General features: G+C 42.3%; 1 protein-coding gene across 1 annotated transcript in view; it reads right to left on the bottom strand.

Annotated features, from left to right (window-relative positions):
* Nucleotides 1–41: 41 nt before the first annotated feature.
* Nucleotides 42–11,710, bottom strand: part of LOC119382637 (ribonucleoside-diphosphate reductase large subunit) — a 30,460-nt gene continuing 18,791 nt past the window's right edge. The window contains exons 14-18 of the mRNA XM_037650429.2: nucleotides 10,521–10,597; nucleotides 10,266–10,401; nucleotides 4,709–4,804; nucleotides 1,802–1,987; nucleotides 42–928 (exon numbers count right to left, since the gene is read on the bottom strand). Of these exons, the coding sequence (XP_037506357.1) occupies nucleotides 776–928; nucleotides 1,802–1,987; nucleotides 4,709–4,804; nucleotides 10,266–10,401; nucleotides 10,521–10,597 (648 nt within the window). The 3' untranslated portion in view covers nucleotides 42–775. The remainder of the gene's footprint in view (nucleotides 929–1,801; nucleotides 1,988–4,708; nucleotides 4,805–10,265; nucleotides 10,402–10,520; nucleotides 10,598–11,710) is intronic.

Here is an 11,710-nt window from a genome sequence, read left to right as displayed (position 1 = left end):
TGGTTTGGGAAAATCTCTTTACTGTTCGATTGATGAACACCAAAATGAAAAATGGTAAAAGTAAGCAAGTAAAATGCCTGTAAATGGCATTTGGTGCATAATGATATTGAACGCAAGTGTAAAAGACATACTTGAATGCACAACAAAGCTCAGTTGCAGTGCGCACAGGCAGTGATAAAGTGTTCATGAACAATGTTGTAGTGAACACTTAAAAGACGTGAACTGTCAATCACAGCTTTCAAAACGTTTGCCTTTTAAGAACATTCTTTTCCCTTCTGCATTATATATATGTACGGCAACAAAAAAGAAAAACTAAACTTGGCTCAAGTAAAATGCCTACATCAACTCTAATGTTATTCAGTGTATGGCTTATCACATAACCGGGATGTCTATGAAGACGTCGCGCGACAAATGTTTTTAAAAAGTTGCAAAGAATGCCCAAAGAAACTTCGGTCATAATGCAATAACAAGTGAGATAAATGCCCAGCAATGGCTTATGGTTGTCCTAGTAAAAACTCAGAAAAGAAATGTGCAAACACAATGAGAGCAACACACCTGGACTGTGTACGTTACGCACTACACGAAATGAAAAACGTTTGGAAGATGCATGAAAGGAACCTTGCTAAATGAACAAATCGTTATTTGGCAGGCACTTGCCAAGTACTGTCGAGACGCGTGAAGTGCATGACGCATTTACAAAATGTTCCAATGCAGTTAAAAAAAGTAAAGTTCCATGGTACGAGGTAATCCAGAACCTCAATATAGCTCCTAAAGATCATGCACTGCACATGAGACACTCGTCCTTATTTTTCAGCGAGCAGGCGATGCCATCGAGTTGCTTCTTCTTGAGTGCAGTCTTGTCTACTGTGAACTGGATTGCATTGGCTGCTGGCTTCGTCCTCAAGTAGTACATACCAGTCTTCAGGCCCTGCAATTTGAGTGGAAATGTTAGATAAGGAGCAATAGCATGCCAGAAATAGTGTACTTTACTTGCTTTACACACAGGTTATACTAACTCAAAGAAATACAGAAAACTTGTCACAAACTTGGCTGGACACACCCAGAAATAATTTTTGTGCACATCAATTCGATTCGCTAAAAAAAGGGGTGCTCAGGGAGCTAAGGCAAGCAAAATTAATCTACTTTCAAAAGTTATGTTTGCTTTTGGCAGTATCTTAAACTATTTCTTCCCATTTCATTTGGATGAAATGAAAAAAGGACACTGTGTTCTAAACAAAATTTCTCACTATAACTGCCTCCAATTTCACTTCTCAACAATCTAAATTTTTTAAAGTGAGCATAATCTGCAACAGCAGAACATACAGGAGCACTTAAGTTGCAATTCTTGTGGCAGAAAATACCTGTAGGACTTGCACAGTTAGGCTTATGCTTCAGGTTTATTTCCTAACCTACCGTATTTACTACATTGTAATGTGACCACGATTGTAATGCAAGGGGTGACTTTTCATTGCGTCCAGGAAGAAAGAAATAAAACAAAAATAAAATAACTGTGTGCATCATTGCACTTTTTAGACAACTTGAATTCTGCTATTCGATTGTAATGTGAGGGTCGACTTCAGGCAGCAAAAATCTGGGACAAAAAAACTCTCGTTACATTAGAGTAAATGTGGTACGCAGCAGTTGAAAATGAAAGCAAACTGCTCAGAAAAGTCCGAGGCGTATCGGACAAGGAACACCACTGGTATATCCTGATATATCATTGGCTGCTCTTGACGGCTATCACCAATTCCGGTAGATTATGCCACAATAAACATGCATTACCAGATGGCAACAGTCTTACCAATTTCCAGCCATAGAAGTGCATGCTTGTCAGCTTGGCATAGTTGGGCTGGGCTATGTGAACGTTAAGCGACTGGCTTTGGTCAATGTAAGCTCCACGGTCAGCGGCCATTCGCAGCACGTTCTTTTGCGGAATCTCCCACACAGTGCGGTAGAGAGCCTTCAGGTCTTCAGGGATGTCCAAGTTCTGTGAGGAAGTGATAAAGTCAAAGTTGTACAATGTTGTTATGTGATCTTTTCAAACAAAGGGGCATGTTCTGCACGTGTCAAAACCTAGCCAAACAACTGCGACTAATGCTACAAGTTAATGTCTTTACTTAATGGGACATTAAAGTGAAGCAAATTAGTTTAGACTGATAAATTATACTCTGAAAACTCTAGTGCCATTAATTTCACCACCATAGCTTCATTAATAGATCAGAAACTCAACGTCAAATGTTTCACTTTTATATATCCCGGCAAAATCTCCGATAGTGATGTCACGGATTTCTAAGTGTTTCTTCGTATTTTGGCGACATTGGCCCAACAAAATTTCCTGAAACTAGGTATGCTGAGTCTCTGGCCCCCTCAGAAGACAATGCACTTTGTTTTTACCGATTAGGAACTACATAGGCCCCAGTAGACACTGTCAAAATCTATGACGTCACGGCGACTGGTGTGGGAGCTTCAAGGTGGCATTGCCACATCGCCACCCACACTTGCTTACCAAGCGTCTTCTCACAACAAGCATGATGTTTTTGGTGTCAATTTACTAATATGAGAAAAATCTAGGCTTGTGCGAATATTCAAGTGCTTCGACTATTCTAACGAATATTACAGTATTCGCATTCGTTTCAACATGAATTTAAATTCGAGAAAATTTCGAAGTATTCGAAATGAACAAATAGGCATATTATAAACCGCATGTAACTCCCTGTAAAGGTAATTTCACTGCATTGGAGGGGTGCTTTACTGTGAATACACCTATCCAGGGGAAATCTGCACTGCCACGAAGCCACACTTCAAGGTTAAATAAACATACAGTAAAGCCTCGTTCATTCAGAGTCACTGGGACTGTGAAAAATCTTCTAATTAAGCGGGTTTTCGAATTAACCAAACAAAAAACCGGGATGCAAGGAACTTTCAATTACTGAAAGTAATCAGAGGTGGTCATTTGCTGTGCCTGCTAGTTTGCGGCTCCAAGGGTTTTATGTTTTCCAGCAATACCCAGTCCCAATTTTTCCGCTAAACCGAGGAAACTGCAGGCCTCGCTGCTTCCAGCGCAAGAAAAAAAAAAAAGTCTTATGGTTAAGTGAAATGCGCCTGCGAAAAAAGAAGACGTGCTTCACTGCAACACAGTGGTGACACGCAGGCAGCATGCCACCTGTCCTCACAGCGTCGGCCAGTCATGATGCGACCATTCGCCCATTCTTTCTGGTAAAATAAAAAATTTAATAATGACCAGTGTGACGGAATTCGTGATGTGTTCTGGGTGTAAAAGTTGATCACTGAAGTTTTCGAAGTAGGCGTTGCAGACAAGTACTCCGCCAGCAGTGCAAGTGCGCAAATTGCCGGAACAACCGCCAATCAGAGGTTCGCATATGACGCGAATTCCGTCAGATTGTCCTTTATTAATTTCTTTATTTTTTCCCAGAAAGAATGGGTAAATCATGACGCGCTGACGTTGCGAGAAGCATGCGTCCTGCTGCCCACGTGTCACCACTGTCTTGCAGTGAAGCACGCCTTTTCCAGAGGCTGACCACGAAACTTTTTTTTTCTTGCACTGGCAGCAGCGAGGCTGGGGTGCTCAACTTGTCACTCATTAGCATTGCTACATTGCATTGCCTTGTGGCTCCTAAGGGCCATCGTTTCTACGGATTTGCGGCGAAATCGGGATCGAGAATTGGCACATGGCACCTAAATTTTTCGAATTTACCGGGCTGGTACTGACCGCCGCTTCAAATTATCCACTCAAATTTACATTGCGAAATAGGGGACTGCAGAAATCCATCGAATTATGTGGGATTTCGAAATAACCGAGGTAGAATTAATGAGGTTTTACTATATTACCCTCACATAGATTAATAATTAAATTTAAAAGCTTAGGCTTATATGCTCTAAGTATAGTAAATTTTAAAACGTATTTTACAGGTTATCACTTGCATTCTACCGAAACTCAATCCCGCTGCTACTCGAAGTTGCTTCCACTTCCCTTTCAACCAAAAAGAATGACATTTGCATATGCCTTGTTTCAACTTAAAAATTATTGTGCAGGTTAGTTGGGTCATTATAAATCTACTAGATTTTCTTTATAATATGAAATATATACTATTCGACTTCGCTTTGAAATTATTCAATCAAATTGCTATTTGCTTCGAATTCGCTTCAGACCTAAAATTTACTATTCGCACAAGCCTAGAAAACTCACTTTTCTCTTTAGCGTCCCTGTACACAAAAGGCACTCCTTCAACGACACAAATGAGCGAAGATCAAATTAAGGTTTCTTGAAAGCCGGCTCTACATTGCAATACACTTCAGCTAAAGCCAACAGTGACCCTGTGGTTTGCCTTGGCAATAGTAAGCGAGCCAGGTAATTCAAAGCTATTCGTTAAAGTGCCCAAATTTACAACATAATAGCTTCAAAAATGTGTTTAGTAAGACAATGACCATAAAGCATAACTAATTTACACATCAATTATACAGACACCACTGTACATCATCAAAATACACTGCTTTTATAACTGTTATACATAGAAAATATGCGTCAAGAGCCGGGTATGAGACCGGCAAGACTGCCCTTCGCAGCGCTGCACAAAGCCATGGCATAAATGGTTGTCTACACAGACAAATAAACCATAAAATGCTAATTTACTAGAAAGTTACAGCCTGTTATAGCTGACTGCACAGTGCAAGAAGACTTTAAACATACCTGAACAGAGCCATTGTTGGCGATGAGGTCATTCTTCAAGCTTTCATTCCACAGGCCCTTGTCTGTGAGGTCTTTGAGAAGGTGCTGATTGACGACCTGTGGGTGAAAAAAAAAAGAGCAAGCGCCCTGCTCTAACCGCCCCAAAAGTGCTGCAACAAAATGGCTCATTCTTGTGACTCCACACGCATGAAATGTAGTATACAGATAAAATGCCCTTTCGAGATACCCTTTTCAGGTAAAATGCCAGTGAGCATTATCAACAAGCAAAATTTGAATGAGAAGAGGCAGATTTTATCGATCGCACTCTACATACCAGAGGTGCAGAAGTACAGGAGCTAGATTAACTTTGGCCAGCTAGCTTCTTAATGTGCCCTCAGGCAAGCCTATGTACTGAGATGTTTTTGCTAGGGGTGGGCCAATAGTAAATTAGAGGTTCGAAGCAGAGTTGCCAGTTCCGCTTATAATAGGCAGATTTGGGCTTCTTTTTTTCGCCTAGTCGCTTAGCACGTTTCTCGGGCTTTGCCTTTTTCCAGTAAATATAGTTATTTTATTGATTCATCACGTTCACCAATTGCGCGTTTGTCGATGACTTCGAGTAGTTGAGTGTTGAAGTCAAGCATGCGTCGGGGGAACTAACAAGTAATGTTAATCATGCACTGGCAAAGGTGCATTCAACCGAATGGAAACGACCCTGGAGACAATGTTAAAAAGTAAATACATGCTTTCGTTCATAGTTGCGCATATTTTCGCTGTATAAAATAATTAACATTTTTTCAACTCCCCTTTGTATTTAAGTGACATTTTTTATTATACATAAAATGTTTTCAAGAATGGGAAAATTAATTGAATTTCCGCTTCTTTTGAGCTTCTTGTTCGCAAGAGTCGTGCAGCTTTTTTTGGGCTTATTTTGTGATGTTTACTTGCTTGTTAGCTCGGTAGCATCTGGCAACTCTGGTTCGAAGCGAATAGCGATTTGGTCGAATAATATCAAGTCGAATAGTTCGAATCAGTCTTGGACAGTAACTAGTTACTAGTAACACGTTACCTTTTTCAGTAACTTGTAACTGTAACGGGAAATACCATTACAGTTCCTACTGTTTTTGTAAAAAATGATCCAACAGCAACACTCGTTAAAGGCAGACATTAAACGCTGTCTACTTTTTCTAACTTTCCATCTTTCAACTTTCTGTAATAGGGCTCCGCTCGCAGTTTAGGAGAGGAGGTCGCTAAGAGGATTGCAGAAGACCGAAGTCAAAGGTTGGTCTTTAATGTAACTTCAAGTTTACTTGTAAGCTACATGTCGAAAATCAATCATGTTGCAACTGAACAGCTTGCCAAGTTCACGTCTGTATTTTTTTTTTTTTCGGCATATATATAATTTTTGTCACTTGAGCTGCTTTTGTTCTTGGCGTACTGGTGGAGCATTAGGACGCCAAGTTTATAGTCTCCTTTGTCCGAGGGTTCAAGCTAATCATGTTTGACAGGCGACTAGAAAGCAGCAGCACGCGGAACGGCTGAGAGCCAGAAATACCGTGAACTAGCGAAGCAATTATTTAAAACTTATTTGGAACTGATTGTAAAAGGTTTACTCCGACTTAACACAACAAATGTTAACAAAATGATATACAGTAGACTCCCGTTAAGATGAACTCGAAGGGACCACGGTCATCTGTTCGTCTTATCAGGAGTTCGGCTTATCAGAAGTGCCGCCAAAAAGAGATGCTAACATGCCAAGTGCATCTAAATATGTTACTTGAAAACACTGACTGGAGTAGACTTACAATGGGGGAAAAAAGACAAGAAAAAGCATTTATTTGGCTCATCTAGATAGAAACTACAAGCAGAGTATTTACACGAATCGTACAAGCACCTGATTTCGCGGGTCCAAAAATAAAAATTTCATGGAGATACTGCTACCACATTTTAATGATAAAACTGTAGCACGCTCCTATGTTGACGCTTACAAAAGAGAGAGAAGCACAATTTTCCTTCAAATAATGTAAATTTATTGTCCTGGCAGTTCCTTTTCTTCTGTGAGTCTGTTTTGCTGGCTCTACGATCGCTTCTGGATACGCCTCGGTGGCGTGCTGTTGCCTCGACAAAGTCCTGATACGCTGAGTTGCTTAAGAAGGCCTGCAAGGTTTTCTTCGAGGTCCGGATATTTTCCCGCTTTAGGCCCGTAATAACTTTTCCTGATCGACATGCAGCTGAAGATATCCCATTGCGCTACTCACGGTCACAAGCCTCGCGCACACGAAAAAGACAGGGCGCAGCTATATTCAGTGTACAAAATAGCCTTCTCTTGTCGTGCACTTCCATAATCAAAATGGCTCATCACAATTTGCACTTCACTGGAAACAGATACAACGCGCACCAATGCGAACTGACCACAAAGTGTGCTCGGCCGCCATTGTATGATGGCGATGACAATGCACCTGACCCCTCTGACGGACCCGTCGCTTTTTCTGTTTTTTTCCCTTCACTCCCCTTGTGTTTGCCCCTCTGACCGCAGTGGAGGGGCGGAGGGGCCCCAAGCTCATGTGTTCTGTTCTCCTTTGTACTCCAGCTGGGAAACAGAAGAACGGGGAGGGGGGGGGGGGTATACAAAACGCCGCAATGGCTTGGGGGTCCCAGTTGTAATTACCCTACCCTTTTTGTTGCTTTCTTTGCTGATAAAGCCCGCACCTCTCCCACCCACTGGCTGAGGGTGAGGGGGATACAGGCTTTATGGCTTTATCCGCCGACAGTTCTTTTTCATTTATCTCGCTCCCAGAAGCACCTTTTTTTCTTTTTTGCTTTGTCTCGGTCGCCTGAATGCTCCACCAAGACTGCAGTGTTCGTTTCGCAGACAGAATCGCCAGCGTTGTCGATCACCACGAAAGTTCATCTTAACAGAAGAGTACAGTTGGGCGGTTCGTCTTAAGCGAATTTTTTTCGCATTGAGTCTATGGGAAACCAAACAAATGGTTCTCTGTTGTTTGGCATAAGCGAGAATTCATCTGAACCGAGTTCCTCTTAATGGGAGCTCACTGTAGATGTTTCGCCTCCTATGCCAGTGGCATCCTCAGGTTGTTGCAAGCCGACGCATCACGGCGAATGAACCACGATTCCAGAAGTTTTTCTGTAAGAATGTGGCTGGGAACAAAACCTGCAATCTCAATGTAATAGACAGTATAGGCTGAAGATTCACAACAGCGCAAGAATGCCAAGACAATTTCCACGTTTTCGACACAACAGTGCTTACAATGCTGCGTAAAAGAGTTACTCAGAGGCTGAAAACGGCAACCCAGCGATGCTGCCAACCAAGGCGGAAGAACTTTTGACATTGTGCTGGAGGATGTGGCTTTGAATCCAGTAGAATAAATATTGATTTTCTGCGCCTCAGGACAGTGTTATTTACAAGCTTTATACTGCTGCTTACAGATATTCAACGTACTGCGTGACTACGCATTTCGCAATAAACGTACTCTGCATGCGTCGTCGTATTTTACCACGTTGACAGAGTTTTTAAACAGGTGCACCTTATACAGAGGCGAGTCATATATAATATTTTTCCCCGCGAAAGTTGTAAAAAGTAGGGGTGCATCTTATACAAAGGTGAGACTTATACGCCGGTAAATACCGGTAACTTCATAACTTTTGATTGGCCAAGAAATGCGCAATATGTAATTTTCTGAAGACATTGTCTTCCTCTGCCTCTTCCACCCTTATTCTGTAACAAGTTATGACGATAATTTCTTTGAAACTTAACATATCTAGGGCAGGGGCCTTCCTCAGCTAGGACCATCATACAGCCTGGTCACATAATCAAGGTGAAGCAAGTGCATTCTTCAGAGGAGACAACCCTCTAGTTGAATTTTCGTGAAGTGGCGGTTAATATTTCAAAAAGGACTAAAAATTGCTACATTGCCTTCAGTGACCTTCAGTTTAATGATTGATTTGTCAGCAAGTTTTCTTTGATTTCATTCACAGCCCCTGAGAAGCAAATTTCAGCTTGCGAAATGCAAGTTTAACCACACTTCTTATTTAAGGGGAGACGCTCATCGAAACAACTTTTTTTTTATTTCATGTAATAGAGACCTGAAAATTCTGTTATACGTATAGTTTTTCATGCAGATTTCAAATATGTCTATACTTTTCATGTAGCTGCTACAGTTGTCGAGTTATGCCATACACAATGGCAAAATGTTACACTTTTTGCGGGAACTCTCTTATGTACTAAACCTTCAGTAAAAGTATTGTGTTGAATCTTATTTGACTCTTTCTAGACTGTAAAGTGCCAATATCTATCCAGATATTCCGCAGAGATAATGGAACTAAGAAAAAAAAATTGTACTCTGTAACTGAATATTTTCAATCTCCTTTGAAACTGTAACCGAATATTTTCACAACTAATGCTGATAGATATTGCAATTTCAAGTAGATATTGGCATTCTACATGCCTTGAAGAATATGTGCGCCAAGTTTCGTTACTATACAATAAATATAAGTTTATAAAAAGCAGCCCGCAAAACGTGAAATTGTCGAAAAAAATGAAAATGAGAAAAACAAGTTTGAAAGTTTGAGAAGATGGCATTTATCAGAAAAATCACTATTTACATCAAATTGGGCCACAATCAGCCTCGACGTGTGCGTGGACGAAAGCGTAGACTCGGGGCAATTGGAATTTTCAAACACAGTTCGAGGAATGCCAAAAGTCCTTTGCGCTTTCCAGCCGCCTCTCGGATGCTGAGCTTCCGTTCGCGGCAAGCTGGGCATGCCGAACCCGCCACAAGTGCCGTGAGTGCGCCGATTTCTCAAAGCATCGCGTTGACTGTAGGAGCACCTACCGGTCTAGGCTCACTCTCGAAGAATCCAATCTTCTTTTGGGATGCACTGATAAATTCCACAGCAGCGTCAATTTCACAACCACTGTCGCGGGGTTAGGTGTCGGCGTTAGGCCTATCCAATATCGTAGCGTCGGGGGCATCGTCCATCGCTGCCGCTTGGGGAAGTGTCCGACGCAGTTTCCCTCTATACTTGTGGCGAGTCCTGAACTTTCGAACATCAGAACTGCGCTTTTTAGGGCTTGCCATGGCACGAAAATACAGAAGAAACGAAGAACAGCTCGATTGCGGCGTTTGAGACTTCGCTCTTTCGCCGGAGAGATAGGAGGGTGAAAGGGGGTGGAGCGCGCCGCTGTCCAATGGCAGCCTCGCGCTGCGTGCCGCGAAATTCAAAACGCTCGACGTACGCGTTGTTTTTCACGTTTTTTGTTTATTCTGCGTGAAGATACGAGACTAACCCCTGGTGGATTGTGGAGAAGACAGCTTTACGCTGCATGCGGGCAAGATTGCAAATGGCGGGCATCGCGTCATTTTCGGAACAGAAGGACGCGAACTACACCATTTTTCACGACTTTTGCGCATTTCTCGCGTCACCGCTGCTCACTTGGAAGCCTTTTTAGATAATCTCTCGTGCAATACAGCTGAAAAAAAAAAAAAAAAAAAAAACCCAAAATTTTTTCGGGAAACTGCGACTTTTTGACCCGCGTCTCCCCTTAAATGATCACACATACCTGAAACTCTCCAGACAGAACACGCCGCGTGTAGATGTTGCTCGTGTAGGCCTCTATCGACTCGTTGTTTCCCAGAATCTGTGCCGTGGAAGCCGTGGGCATGGGAGCGAGAAGCAGGCTGTTTCTGACACCGTGCCTGCGAGTGAATGAAAGGCAGTTTCATTGTTGAGCAACTCAACAAAGGCCTGTCACAACCATAGGACAACACTGTGCCACGCGTAACTTCCCAATAACCACAGCTGTACTAGCACTTACTTTGCAATCTTTTCCTTGAGTGCTGCCCAGTCCCACAGATCTGTCGGCGTCACACCCCACATGTCGTACTGAAGAATCTGAGCAGGAAAGTTGGAAGTGCCATTACACGCGAGAACACTATTAGACATCAGCATGCATACCTGTGCCAGCTAGTTACATTCAAAGCCTGTACATTCCCTAATCCAGTCCCTCGAGCTTTTCACTAATTTTGTACCAACTTTGTTACTCTGTTAAAGGGGCCATGACACGGTCGCCCAAAGATTTGTGGTTTTCAGCGAAAACTAGAAGTAGAGGCTCTATTATGCCTATACACATTTCAAAAGTGGGCCCTAAAAGAATATTTCAGTGGAAAACAAGCCCTAGAAGTCGCCAGCTGTAAACCCCGCCCACCGCCGGCGACCGCCATTTTGCAATGGCGCGTGTGACGTCATGTGAAGCACTGAACGGAGCTGTCGTCTTCTACCAAAGTTTCAGCCGCTGCAAATCGTTCAACTTCAGTGCCAAGCTGAAGAAAGCTAAAATATCTTAATATCACATGCAGCTGACCACGGAACAATATCGTTCGCCGCGATGCAGACGCTTGCACAGCTAGCTGCTCGTTACGTCACGGCTCGCGAGTGCACCAGTGTTGCCTGACTCTCGAGCCGCTGGCCTGTTTATAAAAATATTCGATTATAAATTAAGTGCTCGACCAAATGCGCTAAAATTTCGCCAGCTTATTTGTGAATGCACAAGGATTAATCCACATTATGATCGAAAATTGGGTGTCATGGCCCCTTTAACAATGGTTTCTAGTTTTCCAAGCACTACATGACCTGCCCGCCTATTCAATATCAAATATCACCTAGTTTTTCCATTTACTCTAGTCTGCACACCATCTTCCTATCTCTCAAATGCTATCGATTTGCTTTCCACTGCTTACTTCAAGGTGCTTGGCATCCTTATAAGCTTCTTTGTTATTATTCCAACTTTCAGCTTATGAGAAGTGGCAAAACTCTGTTGATAATAAACACTGAGGTTTTTGTGTCTCTATTAGCTTTAATTCTCAGCAGACTTGCACACTGTGCAAGCACCAGAATTAGAACAACAGTTAACGATCGTTACATTTTCTTGCTGCATTTTAGATAAATCTTCCACAACACTATCACAGCAATATCTTTGAGTCACACACCTAAGTTATATAAATGGGC

The sequence above is a fragment of the Rhipicephalus sanguineus genome, chromosome 2 (genome assembly GCF_013339695.2).
Source record: "Rhipicephalus sanguineus isolate Rsan-2018 chromosome 2, BIME_Rsan_1.4, whole genome shotgun sequence".
Classification (NCBI taxonomy): Eukaryota; Metazoa; Arthropoda; class Arachnida; order Ixodida; family Ixodidae; genus Rhipicephalus; species Rhipicephalus sanguineus.
Note: the sequence above shows the minus strand (reverse complement) of the source record. Positions and strands in the feature narration are given on the sequence as shown.